Here is a 26,141-nt window from a genome sequence, read left to right on the forward strand (position 1 = left end):
TTTTAAGGTATGGCGACCAATCTCGGGAGATTCAAAACTATGAGCGAGTGATTGTGTGAAGATCCATTGAGCATCATGGATCAAACAGCTAATCCTCTGTTTCCCTTCCGCTGTTTCAGATTGCAACAGTTTAGTCAAACAGTCACGAAACGGAGACTTACAGCTTCGGTTGAGACGCGTTAGGAGAAGTGTGACATCGTGAGTTCTTGTCTCAGCTTCAGACAAGCCATCTGGGATCTGTAAGAAGGTGAAGAGAGGGTGGCTTGAAGGTTTTGGGGGATTGAAGCGCGTGTGGATCACAGTGATGGAGAAACCTCTTGAGTGGAGGATCATTGCAAGCTGAAGCATGGGGTTGATGCAGCCTTGCAATGGAAGTGGAAACAGAATCACTCGCTGGCCATTACTCTTCTCCATTGAAAGCTTTCTCCTGCTGTTTTCAATCCAAATGCATATGTCTTGATTATTTCAGTGTATGCTGTTTTTAATATAACTCGGATAAGAAGTCAACGTGACAAAAGAAATATAATTTTCGTCACGTGGAGTCAAAACTCTGTTCTTCTCGATGTGCTAATAAACAAAGAGCAGATCCGTTTTCTTTTTATTTTTTAAATTGGCTTTCAAATTTAAAGAGCAAAAGAAATAAAAATGTTTACAGACCCACAGACCTTAATCATCAACAATACCCATTAGTACAAAAGCTCATAGTTGAGAAACTTCCTATAGTAGAACCCAATAAGAAGGCCCAAGAACCCTAAGCCCATTTGACTGGCCAAGTTGAAGAATCAAGCGACGGGAGAGTATTAAGCGACGGAGATTACGTTGATGGAGAAGTGGAGAGAGGAGGATCAATCACGCATGACGAAACCATGATTGTAACATAGAGGAGGCAAGCTTTGGATTGGATGATCTGAAACTCTGGATCCTGTTTCTGATTTGGCGATCGATTATACGGAAAAGAGAATCAATGGACCTGAAAGAGTTAGTGTGCAGCCTAGAGTTGCGCTCATTCCATAACCAGTAGAGTTGGATTGCCAAGCCAGTAGGTTGAATTGTGTTGCCGCTTTTTTTGAGCATAAAGGAGAGACAGTTCATAGCAATAACAGATAGATAGGGAGAGAGAGGGTCACCCTGCCTAAGCCCTCTTCTTCCTTTGAAATAGCCATTGACAGTACCATTATATCAAACCATAAAGCTTGTTGTACATATGCAGGCCTTTAGCTGAGAGAGAAAGTGGTGTGGAATCTGCATACTGTCCAAGCAAGAGAAAAGGAACTCCCAAGATAGCATATCAAAGGCTTTGGCAATGTCCACCTTGATGGTGATTCTCTTCGGCCCTTTATTCTTGTGATACCCATGTACCAATTCACTTGCTAATACTGTATTTTCAACCAGCAGGCGGTCCTTTACGAAGTTTGTTTGACATGGAAGGATGACATCTTGTATAATTGGCTTTAGTCTTGCAACCAGAAGTCTGGATATCACCTTGTAGACCGTATTTAGACAAGAGATGGGGCAAAAATCAGAGATCTTTTTTGCTCCCGAGAATTTAGGGACCAGCATAAGAATTGTTGAGTTAGTAGTGGCTGGTAGGAAAGCTGAAGAGAAGAACTGAGTAATGCAAGAGACCACTTATTCTCCAAGAGTTTCCCATGCTGCTTTAAAGAAGCCAGAGATTAGTCCATCAGGTCCTGGGGCTTTGTTTGGATTTAATCTGAAGAACATGCTTTTTATTTCCTCTGCCTTCGGGAGTGGTAGCATTTTTGGCATTGTTGCAGGCTGCAGTGAAACCTAATTAACTCATCAAACCAGTTGAATGAGGAGTACAGCGACGGGGGAGAGTAGTTTGGAGGTCTCAAAATTGATTTAAAGTGTTCCACCGCAAGCATGCTCATCTCTATTGGGTCCGTGACCATCACCCCAGCGTTTGAGAGAAAGGATCTAATGGCATTGTAACTTGCTCTGACTTGACACATCCGGTGGAAGAAGGTAGTGTTGAAATCTCCTTCGTTGAGCCAGTTTTTGCGAGACTTCTGTCTAAAATAGCTCTCTTCTATTTTTCGCAGGAAGATCCACTTCTCATGAAGATCTCTCTCTTCTTGGAAGGTCAAGGTTGATGGAGTATTTAGAGCTTGAACCTGCACAAGTTGTAACAAACGGTAAGAATCACTCACTCTCTCTTGAATATGTGAAAAATTATCTCTGTTTAGTCTTTTTAAGTCTCCCTTTATAAGTTTTAGTTTCCAACATAGTTGAGAAAGTGTCGAGCAAATGCTTCCAGCCTGAACCCAGGCGTCATGAACAATCTCCAGAAAGTTTGGGTGTTTAGTTAGGTAATTTTGGAATTTATAGGGTTTGGTTTCAGCAGTTGGGAGGGTATAGGCTAGGTCAACAAGGCATGGACAATGATCAGAGAATAAGTTGGGAAGGAAGAGGGAATAGGCATGGGGATAGGATGAGATGGTTTTGTAGTTGGTTAGGAAGCGATCCAATTTTTTTCCTAGGATTTGATGGCTGCTTGTTTGTCCAGGAGTGAGACGGACCATTGTAGCGCAAATCAAACATTCCACATTGGAGCAAGCAGTCTTGGAACTAATACATTATGTTATCGGGAACAACAACTGCAGAGGAGGAGTGTTTTGTGGGGTACATTATCTGATTGAAGTCACCCACAATCATCCAGTTTCTTGTTCTCGAGATCCAGAGTATCGTGAAGATGTAACAGCTCTGCCCATAGGTCATTTCTTTCTGCACTGAGATTCGAGGCATACAGTGCAGTATAGTAGATAGGTTCTTTGGACGGGATGGATAGGAGGCAGGTTATGGTCTGGCGGCTCTGCCGGATTACTTGGACAGTAAGAGGGTTTCTCCATATCAAGATAATCCTACCATCAGCATCAGAGGCATGATTAGAGCTGAAGTTCCAGCCATTGCAAAGTTTGGACATAAGGGAGGGTAAGGAAGTTTCTTTTATATGAGTTTCTAAATTGCACCAAAAAAGAGGTTTATGGGTAAAAAGCCAAGAAATAAAAGGCCGATGCTTATCCGGGTCATTTAGGCCGCAGACGTTCCAAAAAAAGAGTTTGATACACATGGGAAAAGAGGGAGGGTCTCCACCATCAGAGATGGATTCCCGGGTAAAAAAGAAGTAATATTTAGTTGCTTCGTTGGCGAGAGGACAGTTTTTGGAGGATCGATGGCTGGTGAAAGAGAAGAGAATGGATTTTTTGTGGCATAAGGGCTTTTGTGGTGAGGGGAGGTTTAGTGTGAGGGGAGATATATTATAAAAGGAGAGCTGTGGCAGAGGATGGATGAAGAGGGGGAAGCAAAAAAGGATTGGGATTGGAAGAGAGAGGGGGGGAAAGAGTTGGGGATGAACGAGAACGTTTAAGGGAAGGCCGGGGGATGGGATCAGGAGAGAGGCAAAGATCAGCAGGTGCATCGAGGATTTTGTGGCCAGCGATATCAGACAGGGGTTTGAGAGCAGTTTTATCAATCATCATCTCATCAGACTGAAGCGCTCCAGGTTCTGAGGTGATGATAAGATCAGAGGCTTGAGATGCCACTGTTTTTTTTAAAAAAATTTGACGAGTAGACTTGGAGACTGGTGTGGAAGAGCTTGAGGGCTTCTTTCCTTGGGACTTAGCCGTTATGGGAGGATCAGTTGAAGGAGGGGGAGTGTACTGGAGATAGTTTCGGATTATGTGACCCAGTTCGTGACAATGAGTGCAAGTTGGTGGTACCCACGGATAGTGCACCGAAACTTCCACTACTTCTCCGCTTTCTCTTTCAAATTCAACAACGGAAGGAAGAGGCTTTGTGAGGTCAACTTCTACCTTGACATGAGAAACAGTCAAGCTAACCATATTTTTCGTAAAATCATCTGTCTCTTTGGGTTCTCCCACGAGACCTACTACCAAGCTCAACCCCGCATTGTATATGAGATCGAGAGGAACACCAGTGAGGTGGGCCCATATTTTAATAGCTTTCAAAGGGGGTGTAGCAGAGGAGTGTTCCGACGACCACTGAGCGGTGTGGAACATAGAGTACCCAACATACCAAATGTTTTTTTCGAGAATTTTCTTGCGGAGATATTCACTTGGGATTCTCACAAGAGTAGTACGGTTGAGAGGTTTATTATTGATTTCCAGCCTCTGTCCCTTTCCCCACATGTGGTTAAACACACTTTGAATTTGGTTGAAAGGAGGAGTTTTGCCGTTGAAGTAACAAATGATGAAATCTTTGTGGATTTCAGCTCCTGCTTTGAAGACTGAATCCAGAATCAAGATTCTTGGTCTACCTGACGGAGAAATGGTTACTGGAGCTAGTCTTCTCAAGGTTTTATCTTCAGCAGCTCTGAATCTCTCCACAAGTGAAGGTACATGAACAGGTGCTGGAGCATTTTTTGTAGATGGGAGAGTGTGGTCAGTAGGGGAGATGAGAATAGGGTCGGCGGTGGGTGGGGCTTGAGTTGAAACAGTCGGGGGAGTGGGGGGGGGAATAATCGTGGTTACTGGAGGGAGCAGGGTTTGAGGAACTTTCCTGCAGGTGAACTAATGGAGTTGAGGCTTTGTTGGTGTTTATGGGAGAAGGGGATTTAGGTGGGTTGATTCTGAAAGTTTGGGGGTTGTTTTCTTGTGGGAGGGTTTGGACTGTAGCTGGAACAGTAGATCTGAGAGTGTGGGGTTCAAAAGTGATGGTATTTGAAGCTTTGACAACAGTTTTTTGGTTTTCAGATACTCCTTGAACTGAGGTACCTTCAGTAGTAACAGGTTGAAGCAGATTTGCAACAACAATAGAAGAATTTTTCAGGAATTTAAAACCAGTTTTCTTAGAAGATAATGGTTTTGAACCAGTTGAGAGAGGAGGGAATTGGTGGGGTGATAAAGGAGAGTCAGGGTCGGGAGGGTCAGGGGGAACGGGAAGCGGGGGTGAGGGCTCACTGGAGGTGAGCGGCGGAGGGTTCAGGGCGGAAGCTTTGCCGGGGACATTCCAAACACTCTTCATCGGGAAAAGAGCCAGAGAGAATTTGACTTTTAATAGCAGATCCGTTTTCCCTATCAATATTTTATCAATTTGAGTAGATCTAGTTATATAAAATATATTGACATTAACGTGTTTTATTGTTTTCCGCTCAATTTTTTAAAAAAATTGTTTGTAGTTTTGCCGGAGATTACACGATAGTATAATCCAGGGGAACATAGCTGTAGACCGTATGACACATTCAAACCAAAAACAGCCCACCAATAGGGACTCCATTTGAAATGCTCTACCATTGTGCATGCTATATATCTATTTTAAATAAAGAAATTAACCTAATTACGTGTTGTTTGCATATTAAATCCAATCTTATTTAAAAAGAAAAGAAAATAGAAATAGGTTTAATAAAAATGTCGATTACGTAGACGATTGGTTAGATTGTAGCTACTGAAATTTATTGTAAAATTTACTCTGTGAGATTTTTAATGTAACCGTAAAAATTAAACGATAAACAAATAAACAAATCATTTTTTATTTCAACTTTAAAAACTACATAAAATATGATTGATGAGTTTATGCTTGTAAATATAAACTAAAGCTAAAGACACTTGATAACTTACATCACTTACAATATGTAGCTTTTATTTCATTGTAACTAAATGTTTAACATAAAATATGTTTGTGACACCCCGATTTACATAATAAAATGTTACGATAAGTAAATAGCTCTGATACCAAAATGTGGCACCCGCCACTTTCGAAATATAATAAATTGATAAAAGTGGAAATAAAATAATAATACAACTCAAATAATAATAATTCATCATATCATAATATAAAAGTCAATACGATACCAAAAGGCCTAAAAGCCCAACATCGATAACATCCGAAATATAAAATACGACATAAACCGAAAGTCTGAAATAGGAATAACATAAACGATAAAAGTCCAAAGGCCTAAAGGCCCGATAAAGATAAAAGCGGTAAAAACGATAGAAGCCCAAAAGCCCAATAGCACCGGTCCGATAATCACTCCTGCTCGTCGGTCTCACCTGAAAGGGGGAAGAAGGAGGGGTGAGCAACAGGGGAGTTGCCCAGCGAGGTATGAGATGCTAAACCGCAAACCACAGACTGAGTTCATAGCACTACTAAAATGTAGGCCTAGCTCTAGCATGAAACAAACACGGTGCCTATTACACCACACATAACAATCAATATTCGGCTAGAGGACTAGCCGTTACAACTCATGCGCTTATAATACATAGCTACTCTCTGCACCACGCATCTCCTCATAAGGATATATACATATACTCGAAGCGTCGCTAGTACAGTCTGTCTCTGTACCCCCGCCCATCGTAGCGTCGAATGCAAACGTCTCTGCACCACGCCCCAAACAGTAGCGTCGAAGCTCAAACGTCTCTGAACTCACGCCCATACCACACCGTAGCGTCGAAGCTCAGACATCTCTGAACTCACGCCCTCATCACATAATCCCTACTCATAACTATGTATATACATATATATAGCAGTTCTTAGCATCAATCATTTCACACAATCGTTGAATCCTCTATTATCCTAATTCCAGTTAACAATCAATATCAATAATGAACAAGCAAGACTCTCAAATAGACTCGATTCACAAAGACGGATCATGTTTCGAAACTAAACTTTCCATAATGGTAGTACTAAACTAGCTCGGGATTTAACGAAATAGCCCTCACCTTAGCAATGAAGAGAAGCGGTATATATGACCTCCAGCTGCTCAAATGGACTCCAAATCTGAAATCAGATCGAAATTTCGAGTCAGAACGCCTTTCGAACGGTTTAAAACGGGTATTTACGGAAAAGTCAACTCGTTGGTCAAAGGTCAATCCGGTCAACCCTTGACCAGAAATCAATTTGTCTTAACCGACCGGTTTACCCTAACCGAACCGAAATCAATTTAAACCGGCTAACCGATCGTTTAACCGAGTCAACCGAGTTGACTCACTGAGTTGACTCGGACGAGTTGACCGAGTCACCGGCGAGTTACCGGCGACGACGGCGGATATTCCGGCGGCGGGGGACGGTGGTCTGGCGGTGGCGACGTTTTCCGGCGGCGGCGCGTGTACCTCACGCGCGCGCAGAGGCAAAACTTCCGGAGGCGCGTGCGGCTTCGTCCGGACTCCGATTGAGGCGTTTTTGGTGGCTACGGATTCGTCTCGACGAGAGGAACACGATGGTAGTCTTGGATTCACGAGATTCATCACGGTTAGGAAGTTATGGGCGATTTACTAAACAGAAACGAAACTGAGCTTAAGGAATGCGGTTTCCGGCGATTACCTAGGGTGTTTATCGGTGGTGGCAAGCTGAACGTGGTCACGGCGCACGGTTTCTCCGGCGACGAGCTCAGGTGAGCTTTCTTCCTTCTTCTCCTTCTTCTCTCTCTCTTTCCCTCTCTCTCTCTCTTTCTCAAGCTTTAAAGAAGATGGAGATGGTGGGTAAGAAGGTGGAGATGGTGGAAAAGAAGGTGGAAGTGGTGGGGTTGGAGAAAGAAGTGGAGATGGTGGGAGTGGTGGGTCATTACAATGTTACTACACCTTCAAAACAATATTGAGTTTCTGGTAATTTAATAGTGAAGATTATATATTTGTAAACGTTCACCCTTTTCAAACATATGTTCAATTGTTCCACTATCAATAAGTGTGATATTTGTTCATTTGGGCACAACTGACAAAGTCCTCATGATTTTTTTATTTTTTTTTATTCTTTTTCGGAAGGTTTCAACATGATCAAAGTTGGGCATTTTTATATATTATACATTATTTTGTCTAAACATTCAACATAGTACCTTGATTGATTGCAGAACAAACTATCCACACTTTTTTATATATATGGATTGTTCTTGCCTACTCCGAAAATACATTTATTAAAATATAGAAAGGATGACAAGCTTGTAATTAACAAATTAAAAAGATAAAAAAATTGGAAATCATAATTAGCTAGCAGAAAACCATTTTAATAAAAAATGATAAAATTGTTGTGAATAGAAATGAAAAAAATAAAATTTGTGTATTTATTCCATAAATAATGAACCTCTTATGTAGAAATGTAATATTTAGTCTTATCTCAGAGTTTCGTATATATATATATATATATTATTAGCCAGCAGAAAACTATTTTAATAAAAATGATAAAATTTTTGAAAATAGAAATGAAAAAAATGAAATTTATGTATTTATTCCATAAATAATGAACCTCTTACATAGAAATGTAATATTTAGTCTTATCTCAGAGATTCATATATATATATATAATATTCTAGAAAATATATATTATTTCCTAATAGTGCTCACATATACTTTTAATGACTTTGACTAATTTGTTCAAAATAAGCTAAATCTGAATTATTTTTGCTAGAATTTAGCACTTCGTAACATATATAAATTATGAGCTCATGAGAAGAGTATGTACACTAACAAATCATCATGATGAACTCATCTACAAAAAAAAACTCAGATCTACTCTATGCTTAGTGTTTACTATCTTCATGATTGTGGTACCTATAACCAGTTCTAAAGCTTTGCAACCAGATATACCTGAAAGTGAACGCTAGAGTCGCATGATTCAGAATAACAACGACTATCTTCTTGGCGTTCATTGTTTATCTCGAGATGATGATATAGTTTCTTAAAAAAAGGTGAGTTATATCACTGGAGTTTCGGTGTTGCTATTTTTAAAGATACACTCTTTCACTGTGGATTTAGTCGTGAGAACATAAACATAGGCAGATCCACAATTTATGAAGAAGCTAAAGCTTCCGGATTCTGTCTCAACTGCACATGGATAGCAGAGGCAGATGGTCTTCATCGATGTATGCGAAAGCCCCCACCTATGTTTTTTAAATGGTCAAATTAATATAAAAATGTGTTATTAAAAAAATGTATTGCTATAATATTCACACAAAGATTATATGCTTGTGTGAACAATAAATAAAATAAAATAAAATATTATCTTTTTGGGATTAAAAGTTTTAGATCAACTATTCGATTGTTACATTATATAATCATTATGTAATGTATATATAATAGCAATTGTTAATACATTATAATACTCCTTCTATTTTGCAAAAAAAAAAAAATATCATTTTAACATTTATCTCAGTTATATAAAGAATATCATTTTAAAATTTAATACAAATTATATTTACTTCAAGTTTGATATAAATTAAAAATGCATTAATGTTCTAAATAATTTATTTATCTCAAAAATTATTTATTAGTTATTTTTTAATCGACATAAAAATGTGAAATTGATACATTTTTTTTTGAAAAGAATTGTGACTGGTAACCATCAAGGAACATTAGGAATGATTAGGAAAAAAATGAATAGGAATAAAATTTTGGGAACGACGAGGAACAAGGGTTCCTTATCAAAATTAACAAGGAACAAATTTGCATTATAATTCTCTACAAAAAAGAGAATGAGAAGGAATGAAGAGTAAAAAATATTCCTCACAAATGGTAACATTTTTGAGGAATATTAAAGAATGCAGTGTTCCTCTTCGTTCCCTTGGTTACCATTCAAACCTTAAGATCTTTTAGAATCTCTGCTAATGCAACAAAACAAATAAATTAACATTTAAAAGATAGTTTTTCCGTTTTTCTAACCAAAGGCTCCAACTTTTCCGATACACATCTCGACACAAAAGCTCTCTCCTTTAGAGAGTAAGAAGAAGATGGCGACGAACGGCCGCGTTTTCACAATCGGGCTGGTGACGTCATGGTACACAGCGAACATCGGAGTGCTGCTGCTGAACAAGTACCTCCTCAGCAACTACGGGTTCAAGTACCCGATCTTCCTCACCATGTGCCACATGACTGCCTGCTCGCTCCTCAGCTACGCCGCCGTCGCGTGGCTGAAGATCGTTCCGATGCAGACGGTTCGATCCCGGGTCCAGTTCGCCAAGATCTCGGCTCTGAGCCTCGTCTTCTGCGTGTCGGTGGTGTTCGGGAACGTCTCCCTGAGGTTTCTCCCCGTTTCGTTCACTCAGGCGATTGGGGCTACGACGCCGTTTTTCACGGCGGTGTTTGCGTGGTTGATGACGATGAAGAGGGAGGCTTGGTTGACTTACTTGGCTCTTGTGCCTGTGGTGGCTGGTGTTGTTATTGCTAGTGGGGTTAGTCTCTTTCACTTTCCTCAGCTCTCTTTAAAGTTTGAATCTTTAAAGTATGCGTTTTTGATATTTGGGTTTGTTCTGATATTATTTGAATGTATTGATGATAATGCGTTGTTATGGATGATGAAAGTGTGATGCTTTAGTTAGGGAGATGGTATAGATGTGAAGCAATAAGGCATGAGTTAAGAGGGAATGTTACAGTTTTGAATTGTTTTTTTTTTTGTGAAATGTAGTAGATCTACTAGCTAAATCTTCTTGACATGAAAGTTATCGTTTTTGGAACAAGCAATGCAGATATTATGATCTGATTCAATATGGTTGGTTTAGCTCTTATCTGGACACTGTTACCAGCTCTTATCTTTGGAACAAGCTCAGGCATTGCTAAAACTGCATTTTTAAAAGTTTTGGTATTGTTCTGTGTTCGGCTTCTCTGAATTATATGTGTGTGTTGTCTATCATCACGTTCGTCGTATGAACTTTTAAGTGTTTTGATTAGCTGAGATAGTTGCTCTTTTTTCTCTGTGTGTCGTGTTTGCTTCCTCTGTGATCTTCCTTACTACATTAGAGCTGTGTTTAATTGTCAGTTTGATGTTTCTGAATGTCTTGTTGTCTTCAGGGTGAGCCAAGCTTTCACCTCTTTGGATTCATTATGTGCATCGCAGCAACAGCTTCGAGAGCACTCAAATCAGTGCTTCAAGGCATTTTGCTTTCTTCTGAAGGGTAAGACATGGCCTCGTTGTTTGAATATGTTAAAAGAGTGTTGCTGAAAGAGATTTTTAAATTGTGTTGAAGGGAAAAGCTGAACTCCATGAATCTTCTTCTCTACATGGCTCCAATAGCTGTCGTGTTCCTTCTGCCTGCTGCTCTCATCATGGAGAAAAACGTTGTCGGCATTACAATTGCACTAGCAAGAGATGATTTTAGAATCATTTGGTATCTTCTGTTCAATTCAGCGCTTGCCTATCTCGTGAACTTGACTAATTTCTTAGTCACGAAACACACTAGCGCCCTGACTCTGCAGGTAAAACATTACAATTCTTAATGGCATTCTTGTTTAATAGCTAGAAAAAGATGGTATTGGATTGTGGTTGGAACAGAGTCAGTCCAAGTAAAGCTTATAACTGTCTTGGATGTTGAGGTGGATTTGATCTGTGATAGGTGCTAGGAAACGCGAAAGGAGCAGTAGCCGTTGTGATCTCTATTCTAATATTCAAGAATCCGGTGTCAGTGACTGGAATGCTTGGTTATGCCCTCACCGTCTGTGGAGTTATCTTCTACAGCGAAGCCAAGAAACGGAGCAAATGAGAATACATTCAAGATTCATCTTCTTCATCTTTTCCTCCTTATATATATATGTGTTTATATTTTTTCCACAGGCAAGTAGTCTCTTTTGCTGTTACAGAACTCTTATACAGGACACATCCTTGGCTCCTCTTGTCTTGATGAAAAGCTGGGCCAAAAGCATGTATAGTTCTTGAGCAGAAACAGGAGAAGGAAAAGCAACACAAAGATGAGTACCAAAAGGCAAGCATTTAGAAGACTTTCTTGTTAACAAGTAACCTTTTCTCATCCTTGGATTCTCTGGCCTTTTTTCATAGTATGTTGTTTTGTTGTAATAGTAAACGTTGAATTAGCTTTTGTTTCTTCGATTCTTTCACATTTTAGTTTCGTGTTGTCAACATTTACAACGATTGACTATTTATATATAATGTTATTCTTTGAGAATTCAATATGTTGTACACAGGATCACTGGTTTGTTAACAACACAGAGATGTACTAGCTATATTGACAGAGAGCTGAGAATCAGAATTGGAAGTAATAACTGTTGCAGAAGAAAGAGCTAAACGAGACGGGAGACGAGAGAGTTTTTTTTTTTTCACTGGAAAGATTCCAACTTTATTAAAAGCCCAAGTCACAAAACAAAGGCCCAACCGGGCAAGAAAAGGTAAAATAAACAGGAGGCCCAAACGGCCCAACAAAAGAAAGCCCTAGGGAAAAGCGTGGCCGACTCAAACTCCACGCGTAAGCTTATGGCGTGACGGAGACACGTGCCTACCATGCGAGTCACCACCGAACTTCAGCCAGAAGAACGATTCCGGCGAAAGTCTAATCGGCAGATCCACCGGAAACACACCGAAACAGGATCCCGAACAAAGAGCCTCATCGGAAACGAAGACAGAAATTGAAGGTGCACCAAAACCACCACTATAGACAAGAGCGTAAGATCTACCGACAACCTCACGAGCCAAAGGATATTTCTTCTTTGATGAAGTTCCAATCGAGAGACAACGAACTCAAACCAACGAGAGTCGAACCGATTGAAACAAAAAGCTTGAAGAAGAAAAGATCAAACAAACCGAGATAAACGAAAGATGCTCGAACAGATCCATCTTTACGCTAGATCGAGTCAAACACAAACTCACGTTTCCAATAGAATAAATCGCCTTCAATCATTCCTCAACCATCGAACATCGAAACCGAGGAAGGAGAATCGATTGCAAAGGAGAAGAGCAGAAATGCCGGTCAAACGAAGCCGGGATAACCCCGGTGAAAGCCGCCGTCGACACCAAAGAGGCATGACGCGGAGACAAAAGCCGGCGAAGCGGAACTGAGGAAGCCACCGCAACCCAGAGACAACAGCCAGCCGTCTACCGTCGAAGGAGAAGACGAGAACGCCGGAATCGGAGACCGGTCGGATGAACCGAAGCCGGAGAACAAAAAGGAAGAACTCTCTCACTCTCAAACAATCTCTACCCTGTCTGAAAGATTTTTTAATAGATAAGAGAGGAAGAGAAAACGAGAGAGAACTCTCTCTCTAGAAGAAGAGAGAGACCCCTTACATGACGTTTTACTTTAAGACAAGAGAGAGTTCTATTTTATTTTTTTACTAATGAGGGAACCAGTCTTGTCTTTGTATGGTCAAATCACTCGCTTGGTCTCTTTTTCTGGTAACGGCAGCCATTATCATTATCAAGCTGTTGGATCTTTGACCAAAATGTGTAGATCTTTCACTCTAGAACTGTTAAACATCATGGCTTACCACATGCATGAAACTCAGGTCATTAAGTAAGGCATATGTACTTGGGGGCATGTGTTCTTTTTAAAACTTGAAAGCCATATTTTTTTCAATAGAAGAAGTTAAAAATATTCCATATAGTTCTTGAAATTCTATTGACCTTAGGAGAGATTCCATATAGTTCTTGAAATTCTATAGCCAATAAAAATTAATGGTGATTTCTTCTAGTGGGAATAAAAAAATTAATGGTAGTTCTTGAACTGTTAAACATCATGGCTTACCACATGCATGAAACTCAGGTCATTAAGTAAGGCATATGTACTTGGGGGCATGTGTTCTTTTTAAAACTTGAAAGCCATATTTTTTTCAATAGAAGAAGTTAAAAATATTCCATATAGTTCTTGAAATTCTATTGACCTTAGGAGAGATTCCATATAGTTCTTGAAATTCTATAGCCAATAAAAATTAATGGTGATTTCTTCTAGTGGGAATAAAAAAATGTTATTTTCGTAACGCGCCAGGTAGGGGTCGAACCTACGGCCTTCTGCTTAGGAAACAGACGCTCTATCCACTGAGCTACAGGCGCTTTGGTTGTTACATAATGCCTTATACTAATAGATATCTTTTTAGTATTCGTCATCTTCTTACTGTCTGTCATAAACTCTTTTTCTAATCAGGTTTTCGTTTCTATGGCCATCGGCGGCTTACGATATTTCACGAATATTACGTAATATTAAGCCATGTCCATTAAGCGTGTAAACTAAGTTAACCACAAGATTGAGTAGAGCATAAAATTAAACACACGCTGTGTCAAACTATCTTAATACTTTCAATGTTAACCACAATGACCCTTTGTGGAGATTTCGACGCATTAGCGTTTAAACTTTGTATCACCTAACCATCTTGAAAGATAAAGTGAAAAAGACTCCTTGATAACACGTTCTGAATCCAAACAACAGAGAAAAATCAACACTCAGAAAGAGACCAGATATCAAACTAAACTCGTACCACCCGGCTTGTCACTTTCTTTTGGGAGAGACAACACTCAACAGCCGCCTTCATCGTAGAGACAATGATGACTAAGTAAATCACATCTGATCAGCGCGGTTTAGCTAGTGGCGGGTATGGCCACGGGCTTTGAGTCCTCTGCTTTTTCATGTTCCTTGTTCAGTAACTGAAACATAACATCCCAACGAATACGTTCACAAACAGAAATGCAAAGACCAAGTTTAATTAGCTGGTTTCCTCTTCTGGCTAAGAACATAAGAGAGTGGAAGATTTATGATCTAACCTTGTTGTTGATCAAGTTGTGGAGCGCAATTACACTTCGGATGAGGGACGATAGATAGATAACGAGCATCATGTCATTTGTTTTCACTGCTCATAATAATAAATCGCAGTAAGACTAATGGGATCCAATGATTCAAGAAAGCAGAGCACAAAGATAATAAAATTGACCGGAGAAACTTACCTGAGAAGGCCTTCACCAACTCGTTCACATTCAGGTTTGGAAGCAAGTTGAAAACGTCCTGCAGATTATTAAGCGGACTATTTCATTAGATTACAATGAGCAATAGACTTGGAAAATGTCAATCAGACCACTAAAATATACATTAACCTGCAGATGGTATAGAATCTCATGATTTAGAGGGAGCTTTCCTTCAATTACAAGGTCAAGGTAACTGCGGATCTCCCGAAGACGAGCATCAAGCCCCTTCAAAGCAGTAAGTTTGGCAGTAACCTGGAGCAAAATACATTATTTCAGTCCTCAAGTGGTAACTATTATTTTCATATAATAATAACTTAGCAAGAACATCAAAATAGTAAACAGCAAAGGCAACAATCATGACTTCAGCAGACATTTAAAGGGATGATAATGAAACGTTCAAGTTTTTGCAAAGAGTCTAAGACACAAACCTCAGTCGCCAGGGTACTGATAGTTGTGTCTTTCACATCTCTGAGCAAATGTTCCACACCTATTAGAAAACGAGAATAAAACAGGTATGTTTCAGCAGACCTTTTCCTTAAATACAATAAAAAGTACACCAGACTTGTAAACATATTGGACATACCGATCTCCTCCACTTCATGAGCAGCTATTTCTGTAGACACATGGACGAAGACTTTCTGGCTTTTCTGAGTAGCGTTCTGAAGAGACAATGGAGTATGTAATCAAGCGGATTAGATATAAGGATACAACTATACAAAACGTAAGAGATTAAGAAACATATGTATCTTACCTCCTTGACCTCTTCCACTGCATAATAAGCTTTTGTGGGAATCCCAAGCTCTTTAGGCTGTACATCGATAATGACAAGCACTGGATTTGGAACATAGCTGCATCACCAGAAGCAAAACGAAACATTTTCTAATTAGAACTGAAACAGGAAGATGTAAGGAGGACATAACCATGCTCTGCCATAACTTAAAATGGACCAGCCTATCCTCAATCCATCACCTCTCATGTCAATACAGCCAATAAATCTAAATGATTGAGCTGGAAACTAACCCATTGAAGAGCGCGTGAACGTCCAAATCATTCTCTCGAAGTTTAGGCCCCGTGCTGTACCAACCTACAACATGCTCCTTGGCTGCAAAAGGAAATAACTTTCCGTTAAAAAAATGGCTGCGATCATCGTCATTTACAGTCTAAGCTTCAGGTTACTGAGAAGAAGTACCGTTGATTCTCTTGAACATGTGGAACATTGACTCATGGTAGTTATGATCAAGAAACCATATACTCGGGTCTTTGTCATCCTCCTCAAAGGGAACTACAAAATCAATATACCAAACGTCAAACAAGTCATAAGCAAGCAACATCTACGTTCCTAGCGACAGTGCAAGCTCAATTACAGCTAAACCTCAAATGAATCAACCTAAAGTTTTATCTTTTTCCTTTAACCCTAAATTGCTGTAACCCTAATACGAACGAAACAGCTCAAAGAGAATCTGAGATCTGAGAACACTAGGCAGTGAGATCGAAGATTAGGGGGGAGATGAAGGAAGGGCGAACCTGCGTAGCTGTTGGTGACGTCAACGACGCCACGGGAGCTGCTTCCGAGAAGAACGCCGACGACGCGCTTGCGCGAGTCCTTAGCGACGCGGTTGTAATGGTCGACGATGCTAAGCAAGACGAGTGGGTGAACGACCACTTTCTCGATCGTCCTTGCTGATATCTGCTGCGTCTTTATCACATCCATGCTCGGAGAATCAGCCTCGCTACTAGTAAAATTCGATTTTCTCCGGGGAAGATGTGAAGTTCCGATTTGTTTTTTTTTTTTTTCAAGACGGAGCTTCAAGTTTGCTTCTTCTCCAGGAAAACAAACCCCTTTGAAACTACTTAGCTCTATCCTGAAGTCTTCTTTATTTATCTTTTCTGGGCCGGACTTGTAATCAAATAATGGGCTTTTTATAATACTAATGGGCTTTAGCACACAGTTATGGCCAATCATCGCAGAGATTTTCAGGTTCATATGAAAAAAAGAAGATTTAATTCGCTATAATATTTGCGAGTTACGACCGGGACATATAGGTTGTAATCATGTGTTATAAATATATTCTCCTTGCATGCGATTTTAAATAAACCTTACAGACACATCCATGGCCAATGTTAAACACTAATCAAGGTATTTTGTGTTCTCTGATATTGGGCTCTGGGCCGAAGATAGATTGGGCAATTTTCCTACGTTTCTTAAACACCACACCTTTCTATATAAAAACGCGACACGGTTCAACAACAAGTCGTTCCATGTTAGAACAAGAAAACGACACGCAGTTTTTCTTTAGTTACCTTTTTTCTGTTTTAGTGTCTCTTTCTCCGGGAAATGGAGCTTACCATCTGAGGAAACTCATCATCAGGAGCTTTGGCCGGTGATCCTGAATCCAATTAACGATGGGATCAACGTTCAGAGATCGCACGGCGGAGTTTCATTCACTCTCCCAAACGTTGAAGAAGATCGGAGCGGCGATTCCGTCCGTCCATCAAGCCGAAAGTGATCCGACATCCTCCAAACGGTCTTCGCCGCCTGGATCTTCGAGATCCGAGTTCAACAAGAAGGCTTCTCAGATCGGTTTGCGTATCCACGAAACGTCTCAGAAAACCGCTAGGCTCTCTAAATGTACGTTTCAGTATCAGATTCATCTTCCCATTCTTTGAATAGTGGAATCAGTCTTTAGGATGTTTGCATTCTAACGAGATTCAGACATAGTTTCCGACAGCTATTTTGTAATGAATGAAACTTGCAGTGCCTCCACATACATTGTAGTGATTGTAGTTGAAACTGTTGACGAATCGCGGTGGAATTAGGCTTTAGGATGTTTGGATTCTAACGAGATTCAGATTTCAGACATAGTTTCCGACAGCTGTCTTGTAATGAATGGAACTTGCAATGATTCTAGAAACATTGTAGTGATTGCAATTGAAACTGCTGATGAATCGCAGAGTAATTAGGCTTTAGGATGCTTGGATTCTAACTAGATTGAGACATACTTTCCGACAGCTGTCTTGGAATGAATGAAACTTGCAATGACTCTAGAGACATTGTAGTGATTGCAGTTGAAACTGTTGATAAATCGCAGTGTAATTAGGCGTTAGGATGTTTGGATTCTAACGAGATTCAGACATAGTTTCCGACATCTGTCATGTAATGAAATGAAACTTGCAATGATTGCAATTGAAGTTAGCTTTACTTCTTCTGACATTGTCTGGTTATTATCGCAGTGGCAAAAGAATCGTCGATTTTCAATGACCGGACTTTGGAGATACAGGAGCTGACCGTGTTGATCAGGAACGATATCACGGGTCTGAACATGGCTCTCTCTGATCTGCAGACCCTTCAGAACATGGAGATCGCTGACGGGAGCTATTCGCATGACAAAGTCGGTCACTACACAGCTGTTTGTGATGACTTGAAAACAAGGCTCATGGGAGCTACAAAGCAGTTTCAAGACGTTCTAACTGCGAGATCAGAGGTTGGATTTGTAGATTTATCGACTTCCTATTTTATTTGTATCCAATGTTCTAAAAATCGTTAGACCGTGGTTAGGCGTCTTATAGAGGATTATTGTTTAGGCTAGGCGCCTAAGCCAATTTTTTTATGCTCATGTCCGATTTGCTGACTAGGCGGACCGATTTTTAGAACACTGTTTGTATCTAACTGTGAATGTTGTCTTCCTGCAGAACATGAAGGCTCATGAAAACAGGAAACAACTCTTTTCTGCAAAAAATGCAGCAGTAGATAATCAGAATCATGCAAAAGCTGTACCTGAGCCTCCTCCTTGGTCAAGTTCATCAACTCCTTCCGGGAGTTTACAACAACAGCCACTGTGAGTTTTGTTCTAAAACTATCTCCTAAGTAAACAGTTGCTCTCATCTAATTAGGTTTGGTCTTCTGCAAACCGACCAGTTTGCCGCCAGTTAATAGTGGAGCTCCTTCAGGTAGCCAGCTTAGGTATGTCCTAATTTTCATTAGTTGTCAGTTAAGGTCAAATCATGTATATAAACATGTGATTATGCCAAAAACAGACGCAGATCTGCTATTGAGAATGCACCATCGCAGCAAATGGAGATGTCTATGTTACAGCAAACAGTACCAAGGCAGGAGAATTATAGCCAAAACCGAGCTGTTGCGCTTCACAGTGTGGAATCAACGATAACTGAGCTCAGTGGAATATTCACGCATTTAGCTACGATGGTCACTCAACAGGGAGAGCTAGCTATCAGGTTCTTTAACGTTAACCTCACCATATAGAGAGTTTCATGGAAGGCTTTAGTTTTAACACCTGTGGGGTTTTGTGGAACAGAATCGATGACAATATGGATGAATCGTTAGTTAACGTAGAGGGAGCACGCAGCGCTCTTCTGCAGCATCTCACTAGAATTTCGTCTAATCGATGGCTCATGATCAAGATCTTCGCTGTTATCATATTGTTCCTCATTGTTTTCCTCTTCTTTGTGGCTTGAAACAGTTACCTTTATATATTTTTTGATCTTGTTGCATCAAAACCAAAGCGAAAGGTTACATCTATACACATGTTAAGTTTGCAAGCTTCAAGAGCTCAAAAGAGTTTGAATTTTTCTTCTTACAAGATTCAGTCTGGTTTTTGACCAGGAAACGTTTGATGTAGTAAAAATTCAAGTTATATTTTCAAAAGGACTGCGTGAGAACATGCGTGACGTTTTTTATATCGACATGAGAACGTCGTGCCGGTTAAATTACTAAAACACACGTGACGTTTTCAGTATTAAGAAGGGGAATTGATGTCGGTCAAAGTCAAGAAAACGGCATGGCGCTCCTCTGTTAGGCAAAACACACGCGTGTCGTTTCAGATATTAAGAAGGGGACTACATGTCGGTCATATCTTGAAAAACTACAAAAAAAACTAAGAAAACAGCATGGCGCTCCTCTGTTTGGCGACACACACGCGTGTCGTTTGCAATATTAAGAAAGGTACTTCATGTCGTTCAAATTGGTGAAAAACTACAAAGCGTTATTCTTGGGAAGAGCTCCTCCAGTGGATAAATGAAAGATGCTCTGTTCTCCAGCGATAAGAGCCACGATCGTTAAACTGTTGGAAGACAAAAGAAAAACACAAAATCTTCTTTACGTCCTAATGACACCTGGGTTTTGATCGGAGAACCTAAAGGTCTAGACTTTTCGTAGGATATGAATCTCGCGGCTAGCTTTCGCGGCAATTACGGCGTCTTGTCGCAATGCTGCAGCTCACGTTGCAGTCTTCAGTTTCAGCCATTGGTAGCTACTTCGAGTTTAGGTTTTGGGCAGAGAGATAGCTATCGAAGGAAGAAGGAGCTGAAGCTCTTCCGAGTTCAAAGGTTTCATTTTTTCGATTTTTTATTTTTTTAATAATCTGTTTATCTGATGGCTTTGAGCTTTGGAGTTTGCAGAAAGAGAGAGACTTTTTGTAGAGTGACGGATACACAAACGGAACCAGATGGCAATAACGATGAGGTATTTGCTTAATAGCATCTATGCTACTTCTACTAAGGTCTATGGATTCTGTTTTTGATCTTCCATGTTTGCAGGAAAGTGGAGGAGAAGACAAAGAGGCGTTAGCAGATGAACCTCCTTCACAGACTCCTCCTACTGAGTTGGTTCCAGAGGCAACTGTTGTGGATGAAGCCGTAGGCAGTAATGAGGAAAACAAAGTTCAATTCAGCTCTCAGGTATTGTTTTTATGCATCAAATGACATAACTGAAGCTTCAATTGTATAACTAAGCAGTGTTGTTTACTAACTAGTAGCTTCAGAGGAATTGAATCTAAATTGCTCTATTTGGCTTATATTACTTCAACCATAAAGTTTCTTGGTTTTGTTTCTGAATGTATTATACTTTGCTGTATTTTGTCATAGGACGGTGATAAATTAGAAGTTAGCACTGGCTCTCCTCTTCCTGGTGTGAATGTAAGTATTACCAACAATGTTATTTACAAATGTTTTTTATTTATCTATTCATAAAAAGTTTTTGTGAACAGCCGTTACAACTGGATGATTCCATGAGACTCCCCAAAGAAACGATTGATATCCTCAAGGACCAAGTATTTGGGTTTGACACCTTCTTTGTTACAAGCCAAGAACCATACGAGGTGAGAGCCACTGAGAAAACTCATCAGTTTATTTTCTTAAGGTTATATTATCATACAAGCGAGGTTGTGAAAATTTCTCTTCAATGTTGTTGGTAGGGTGGGGTGTTGTTCAAAGGAAATCTAAGAGGCCAGCCTGCTAAAAGCTACGAGAAGATAAAGACAAGATTGGAGGTAGCAACTCTGCTTCTTTAGGACAAGCACATGTGGTGGCAAAGATTAATAGTAAAATATTTTGCTCATCAATCTGCAGAATAAATTTGGTGACCAGTACAAGCTTTTCCTCCTTTCCAATCCAGAGGATGATAAACCTGTGGCTGTTGTTGTTCCTAGAAGGTCCTTGGAACCTGAGACAACAGGTAATCTTAGAACTATATACGGTTCCTCACTTGTAAGGATCTCCTCAGATTATTAAACTTTTAGTTGGGCACTACATACAAATGCAGCTGTTCCTGAATGGTTTGCTGCTGGTTCTTTCGGATTGGTGGCGTTGTTTACATTGTTTCTCCGTAATGTTCCCGCCTTGCAATCCGACTTACTGTAAGAAACATCTTAAAACCATGTTTTCTATGATTCCAAATCATCAAATTGAATAAAACTTTTCTTCCCATCCATTGCAGATCAGCATTTGACAACCTTGAGCTGCTGAAAGATGGCTTGCCAGGAGCTCTCGTCACCGCTCTCGTCCTTGGAGTGCATGAACTGGGACACGTTTTAGTTGCAAACAACCTAGGGATAAAGCTCGGTGTTCCGTTCTTCGTTCCAAGTTGGCAGGTGAAGAAGATGCAATGTTTCTCTTTAAAAAGCAAAAGGGAAACCTCCCTTTTTATCTGGAAATTTTGGTTTTGTAGACATTTGATGAACATGTTTTAGATTGGCAGATAGGTTCTTTCGGTGCTATAACGAGAATCAAAAACATCGTGCCCAAACGAGAAGATCTTTTGAAGGTTGCAGCTGCAGGGCCTTTGGCTGGCTTTTCTCTGGGCTTTGTTCTGTTTCTTGTTGGGTTGGTCGTGCCTCCAAGTGACGGCATTGGCGTTGTAGTTAACTCTTCAGTGTTTCACGAATCCTTTCTTGTTGGTGGTATTGGTAAGCTTTAGCTGTTAATCTATTATGATAATGTCAAGAGTACTAATATGTTTAAGCATTTTTGCTTTTATCCTTTTTATAGCAAAGCTATTACTCGGTGATGTACTAAAGGAAGGAACATCGATATCTTTGAACCCACTTGTGATATGGGCATGGGCTGGACTTTTCATCAATGGCATTAACAGCATCCCTGCAGGAGAGCTTGATGGTGGTAAAATCACTTTCTCCATTTGGGGTAGAAAGGTAACTTCAGACCCAAACTTGAACATTCCCATTTTAAAAAAAAAAAGAAAAATACTTAAAACTCTTGGTTCCAAATGGTTTATTCAGGCCTCAGCACGGCTCACGAGTGTCTCCTTAGCGCTTCTGGGTCTATCTGCGTTGTTCAGTGACGTGGCATTCTACTGGGTGGTGCTGATATTCTTCCTGCAGCGTGGACCAATAGCGCCGCTGGCTGAGGAAATCACTGAGCCTGAAGAGAAGTTTGTCTATCTAGGAATCTTGGTTCTCTTCCTCTCCTTGCTTGTGTGTTTGCCTTACCCGTTTCCTTTCACCGGCGAAGACGCCATGATGATTGGCTTGTGAAATGGGACTCATCATTATACAAACAAAGAGCAATAGCTATAACTTTTAGTTTTGGTCTCTAAGTTACATAACATTTATATTTGAAAGAGACTTTGAATGGTTGAAAAAAGAAAATGGACCAACATTATTTATGGATAGTAGAGTACCAAATGTGATTAGGTACGTATAATAATAGAAGAAGGTAGAATAATAGAAGTGAACAAAGGAACATGGTTTTAATGTGGATGTATTTGATTTTGGTTGGTAGCAGCTAAAGCAGCCTTCCAGTTTTAAACACTATTGTTAATTCAAGAAAATGTCAAAGTTTCTACATTGATAATAATAATATTATACAATTGACTTAACCAACCAACATTGATATCACTATCTGGTTTAGGAATGAAAACCATTCGGTTAATAAATTATACGTTGAGAGCAGCGGGTCCAGTGGGCCCAAATTTATAAGCCTGCCAGTCATCCACTTCACTTCTTTGTACAGTACTACCCTTTACCAAGAAGAGAGTGTACGCACGTGACTTGGTGTAAGAAAATACAGGTGAGGGGTATTATAGTAAACTACGTAATTAGTCACATGGTCATGCTTTATAAATATGACATATCCTCTTTTATGTTATTCGCCACTCTTCTCAGAATCTTCCTTCTTCAAATCTCTTCAACATTTGGGCCGCCGGAGCCCGTGACCACCGCTTTTTTTCTCATCCGTTACGAATGTCTTCCTCGATGAACGTGGCGAAGGTGAAGCCTCTGAGCTTCTCTCGCCGCCTCGTCCCCTCTGCGGTTTCTCGCGGACTCGCTTCTTCCGTGACGGTTTCTGGATACTCCGGTAGAAGCTCGGCTTACGCGCCTTCTCTCCGTTCAATCAAATGCGTCTCTGTATCTTCGGAAGCTTCGATAGGTGAATCAGTGCTCTTCGATTTGTTAATTTTTCTATGGGGTTTTGGATTGTGTGGATTTCTTCAGGTCATTTCGAATCTGTATTTCTGGTTAGGCATGCGGTTTAGGCTTATTCGGTTCAGTTATTTTGGTTTTGGCATTGAACCGGAAAATTTGATATCGGAATCTGGTTTTTTGATAGATATATGCTCAATCGGAATCGGAATTAGGCAAGCGGTTTAGGTTTATTCGGTTCGGTTAATTTGGTTTTTTCGGTTAGTTCGGTTTTGGCATTGAACCGGAATCTGATTTTTGATAGTGTTGTAATATGTTCTCGATTTGTTATTTGCAGTAAGTGATACAAAGAAGCACGCAGATGGTTCTAAGAGCACGAACCTTGTACCAATTTTCCGCTGCATTTTCTCGGATCAGCTCACTCCTGTTCTTGCTTACCGTTGTTTGGTAAAAGAAGATGATCGTGAAGCTCCTAGCTTTCTTTTTGAGTCCGTTGAGCCTGGCTCTCAGATGTCCAGCGTTGTAAGAAACAATCTTTATTTGTCTTTATCTTTGTATCTTTTTTTAGTTCCTAATTGTTTCTTTGATCACAATAGGGTCGTTATAGCGTTGTTGGGGCTCAGCCTGCGATGGAGATCGTGGCAAAGGAGGATAAAGTTATTGTAATGGATCACAAAAGTGGAAGCTTGACTGAGGAATACGTTGAGGATCCAATGGAGATACCGAGGAAAATCTCTGAGTCATGGAACCCTGATCCTCAACTAGTTCAGGACCTTCCAGATGCCTTTTGTGGTAAGGAATCCGTCTTTGATTATTTGTAACTATTCACTTGCTAGAATCTATCACTTGTAGATGTTTTGATATGAGATTCGAACCCCACATCCTCATACTAGGTCTTTTACATTTTTAGCAAAGAAGAACTAAGGACTTTAGTTTCCTCTCTTTTTAATAAGACTTCTGTATCATTATAGGTGGCTGGGTGGTTTTTCTCGTACGACACAGTTCGCTACGTCGAAAAAAGGAAGCTTCCATTTTCAAAGGCCCTGAGGATGATAGGAACTTGCCAGACATGCATCTTGGTCTATATGACGATGTAGTTGTATTTGATCACGTGGAGAAGGTAATAGTTTTCGTACTATTCATGTTGTTTGGTTAACTGTTGAATCTCCAAGTTTGGTATTAGAGGTTGGTTCCATTTTTACAGAAAGCATATGTTATCCACTGGATCAGACTAGATGCGAACATTCCCTATGAGTCGGCATACAGTAATGGACTGCAGCATTTGGAGAATTTGGTATCCAAGTTACACGATATTGCGCCGTAAGTATCTCTTTGTCTTGATCTCCTCTGTGAGCTTTTTTGTTACTATTCTGAACGTTGTTTTTTTTGGTTCTGTGAATCTGCCAAATGCTCAATCTTCAGCGCAAACCAGCTTGAAAACTCAAACGTGACAGAAGGTACAAGGAGGCTGTGTCAATGCTTCAGACTTGCAGGAGACAATTTGGACCAGTTTGGAGAACTCAAACGTGACACGCGAAGAGTACAAGGAGGCTGTGGTCAATGCTAAAGAACATATACTTGCAGGAGACATATTCCAGATGTGTTTGAGTCAGCGTTTTGAAAGGAGAACGTTTGCAGACCCTTTGAGTCTACAGAGCTCTAAGAGTTGTGAATCCAAGTCCGTATATGGGTTACTTGCAGGTTGGTAACGGAGATAACTGTTCTTATACAACTATATATTTGTCCTTGCGGTGGATAACAATTGATGCTTTTAACCTTCAGGCTAGAGGATGTATTTTGGTAGCATCAAGTCCAGAGATTCTAACCAAAGTAAGCAGAACAAGATAGTGAATCGGGCCATTAGCAGAACCAGCAGGAGAGGAAAAACAGAGGTGGAAGATAAGAGATTAGAGAAGGAGCTGCTAGAGAACGAGAAGCAATGTGCTGAGCACATCATGTTGGTCGATCTCGGTCGCAACGACGTTGGGAAGTTGCCAAATACGGTTTCGGTGAAATTGAGAAACTTATGAACATCGAACGTTACTCCCATGTTATGCATATAAGCTCCACCGTAAGTGTTTGGATAATCAAATAATATTGTCTCAGATTAACTGTTCCTGATCATTTTAAGTTTAATGCAGGTGACAGGAGAGTTGCAAGATTTATCTGCTGGGACACACTACGTGCGGGCTCTACCAGTGGGCACAGTTAGCGGCGCACCGAAGGTGAAAGCCATGGAGCTAATCGACGAGCTCGAGCCTACACGGCGAGGACCATACAGTGGCGGTTTTGGTGGAGTCTCGTTCACTGGCGACATGGACATTGCTTTATCCCTTAGGACAATAGTTTTCCCGACAGCAAGTCAGTATAATACAATGTACTCCTACAAAGATGCTAACAAACGCGGGAATGGGGTGGCTTATCTTCAAGCTGGAGCAGGTGTGGTAGCTGACAGTGACCCGGAAGACGAGCACCGCGAGTGCCAGAACAAAGCTGCTGGTCTTGCCCGAGCCATCGACTTGGCTGAGTCCGCATTTGTTAAAAAGTGAGTTCGATCTTCGAATCATCTGTATAACTTTCAGGCAGAACAAGCTTTTTTCTAAACACGAAGACAATTGTAAGATTTTTTTCACAATAAACTACACAGATTGTGGCAAGCAGCACGTGATGTAATAAAATGGTGTGCTATATTTTCTGATGTTTCGGACTCGTTGTTCTTAACTTGGGATATACAATCTGTTACTAGAGCAGGATTAGAGCTTGAGTTATTAAGTAAACAAGAACAATTTATGTTTAAGCTCTACAGCCAATGCAAAACAAACTAACCAG

The 26,141-nt window shown here is 40.3% G+C and overlaps 4 protein-coding genes, 2 long non-coding RNA genes, 1 other non-coding gene and 1 pseudogene across 9 annotated transcripts; 5 read left to right on the forward strand and 3 right to left on the reverse strand.

Annotated features, from left to right (window-relative positions):
* Window positions 1-45: 45 nt before the first annotated feature.
* LOC106390971 lies at window positions 46-8,866 on the reverse strand. Of its 2 annotated transcripts, none has more exons than XR_007329934.1 (4): window positions 7,300-8,866; window positions 6,968-7,203; window positions 6,699-6,756; window positions 46-430 (listed from the first exon to the last, which is right to left on the reverse strand). It is a non-coding gene; the product is annotated as an uncharacterized LOC106390971 (long non-coding RNA). The 2 variants fall into 2 exon arrangements; XR_007329933.1 differs by lacking the exon at window positions 46-430 and adding an exon at window positions 5,783-6,029.
* LOC106382965 lies at window positions 430-5,161 on the forward strand. 2 transcript variants are annotated; one of them, XR_007329936.1, is made up of 4 exons: window positions 430-1,318; window positions 1,396-1,986; window positions 2,064-2,156; window positions 2,528-5,161. It is a non-coding gene; the product is annotated as an uncharacterized LOC106382965 (long non-coding RNA). The 2 variants fall into 2 exon arrangements; XR_007329935.1 differs by having other exon boundaries at window positions 430-1,986.
* Window positions 8,867-9,592: 726 nt separating the features above from the next.
* Window positions 9,593-11,865, forward strand: LOC125594634 (probable sugar phosphate/phosphate translocator At5g05820). Its single transcript, XM_048770758.1, has 4 exons — window positions 9,593-10,135; window positions 10,752-10,855; window positions 10,928-11,156; window positions 11,294-11,865. The coding sequence occupies exons 1-4, from the start codon at window positions 9,695-9,697 to the stop codon at window positions 11,438-11,440; spliced, it is 921 nt and encodes a 306-aa protein (XP_048626715.1). The 5' UTR covers window positions 9,593-9,694; the 3' UTR covers window positions 11,441-11,865.
* Window positions 11,866-13,664: 1,799 nt separating this feature from the next.
* On the reverse strand, window positions 13,665-13,737 carry TRNAR-CCU. The gene has a single exon. It is a non-coding gene; the product is annotated as a tRNA-Arg (tRNA).
* Window positions 13,738-13,933: 196 nt separating this feature from the next.
* LOC125594633 (26S proteasome non-ATPase regulatory subunit 7 homolog A) lies at window positions 13,934-16,491 on the reverse strand. Its single transcript, XM_048770757.1, has 10 exons — window positions 16,165-16,491; window positions 15,830-15,922; window positions 15,661-15,742; window positions 15,392-15,488; window positions 15,224-15,299; window positions 15,069-15,127; window positions 14,770-14,892; window positions 14,623-14,680; window positions 14,443-14,528; window positions 13,934-14,325 (listed from the first exon to the last, which is right to left on the reverse strand). Exons 1-10 carry the CDS (start codon window positions 16,349-16,351, stop codon window positions 14,260-14,262), a joined length of 927 nt encoding a protein of 308 aa, XP_048626714.1. The 5' UTR covers window positions 16,352-16,491; the 3' UTR covers window positions 13,934-14,259.
* A 451-nt stretch (window positions 16,492-16,942) lies between these two features.
* Window positions 16,943-19,225, forward strand: LOC106382968 (syntaxin-31). Its single transcript, XM_013823068.3, has 6 exons — window positions 16,943-17,269; window positions 17,872-18,122; window positions 18,331-18,476; window positions 18,557-18,601; window positions 18,676-18,873; window positions 18,954-19,225. Exons 1-6 carry the CDS (start codon window positions 17,044-17,046, stop codon window positions 19,111-19,113), a joined length of 1,026 nt encoding a protein of 341 aa, XP_013678522.1. The 5' UTR covers window positions 16,943-17,043; the 3' UTR covers window positions 19,114-19,225.
* A 464-nt stretch (window positions 19,226-19,689) lies between these two features.
* LOC125594632 (probable zinc metalloprotease EGY2, chloroplastic) lies at window positions 19,690-22,555 on the forward strand. The gene is made up of 12 exons (XM_048770756.1): window positions 19,690-19,983; window positions 20,056-20,119; window positions 20,194-20,334; window positions 20,521-20,571; window positions 20,643-20,753; window positions 20,850-20,924; window positions 21,004-21,109; window positions 21,197-21,290; window positions 21,371-21,524; window positions 21,632-21,839; window positions 21,922-22,082; window positions 22,170-22,555. The coding sequence occupies exons 1-12, from the start codon at window positions 19,817-19,819 to the stop codon at window positions 22,422-22,424; spliced, it is 1,587 nt and encodes a 528-aa protein (XP_048626713.1). The 5' UTR covers window positions 19,690-19,816; the 3' UTR covers window positions 22,425-22,555.
* Window positions 22,556-23,033: 478 nt separating this feature from the next.
* On the forward strand, window positions 23,034-25,882 carry LOC125594635 (annotated as a pseudogene).
* The last annotated feature ends 259 nt before the right edge of the window (window positions 25,883-26,141 follow it).

The sequence above is a fragment of the Brassica napus genome, assembly GCF_020379485.1.
Source record: "Brassica napus cultivar Da-Ae chromosome C3 unlocalized genomic scaffold, Da-Ae chrC03_Random_10, whole genome shotgun sequence".
Classification (NCBI taxonomy): Eukaryota; Viridiplantae; Streptophyta; class Magnoliopsida; order Brassicales; family Brassicaceae; genus Brassica; species Brassica napus.

What these genes read in the sequence shown, in the direction of transcription:
- LOC125594634 (XM_048770758.1), top strand. Translation starts at nt 9,695, where the DNA reads ATGGCGACGAACGGCCGCGTTTTCACAATCGGGCTGGTGACGTCATGG. An exon ending in ATTTTGCTTTCTTCTGAAGG is followed by an intron (nt 10,856 to 10,927) that starts GTAAGACATGGC and finishes ATTGTGTTGAAG; the next exon opens with GGAAAAGCTGAACTCCATGA. An exon ending in CTAGCGCCCTGACTCTGCAG is followed by an intron (nt 11,157 to 11,293) that starts GTAAAACATTAC and finishes GATCTGTGATAG; the next exon opens with GTGCTAGGAAACGCGAAAGG.
- LOC125594633 (XM_048770757.1), bottom strand. Translation starts at nt 16,351, where the DNA reads ATGGATGTGATAAAGACGCAGCAGATATCAGCAAGGACGATCGAGAAA. An exon ending in TCAGTACCCTGGCGACTGAG is followed by an intron (nt 14,893 to 15,068) that starts GTTTGTGTCTTA and finishes ATTTTGCTCCAG; the next exon opens with GTTACTGCCAAACTTACTGC. An exon ending in AGATTCTATACCATCTGCAG is followed by an intron (nt 14,681 to 14,769) that starts GTTAATGTATAT and finishes AATAATCTGCAG; the next exon opens with GACGTTTTCAACTTGCTTCC.
- LOC106382968 (XM_013823068.3), top strand. Translation starts at nt 17,044, where the DNA reads ATGGGATCAACGTTCAGAGATCGCACGGCGGAGTTTCATTCACTCTCC. An exon ending in AGTTTACAACAACAGCCACT is followed by an intron (nt 18,477 to 18,556) that starts GTGAGTTTTGTT and finishes CAAACCGACCAG; the next exon opens with TTTGCCGCCAGTTAATAGTG. An exon ending in CAGGGAGAGCTAGCTATCAG is followed by an intron (nt 18,874 to 18,953) that starts GTTCTTTAACGT and finishes TTTGTGGAACAG; the next exon opens with AATCGATGACAATATGGATG.
- LOC125594632 (XM_048770756.1), top strand. Translation starts at nt 19,817, where the DNA reads ATGAATCTCGCGGCTAGCTTTCGCGGCAATTACGGCGTCTTGTCGCAA. An exon ending in CAAGCCAAGAACCATACGAG is followed by an intron (nt 20,754 to 20,849) that starts GTGAGAGCCACT and finishes TGTTGTTGGTAG; the next exon opens with GGTGGGGTGTTGTTCAAAGG. An exon ending in CTTTCTTGTTGGTGGTATTG is followed by an intron (nt 21,840 to 21,921) that starts GTAAGCTTTAGC and finishes TCCTTTTTATAG; the next exon opens with CAAAGCTATTACTCGGTGAT.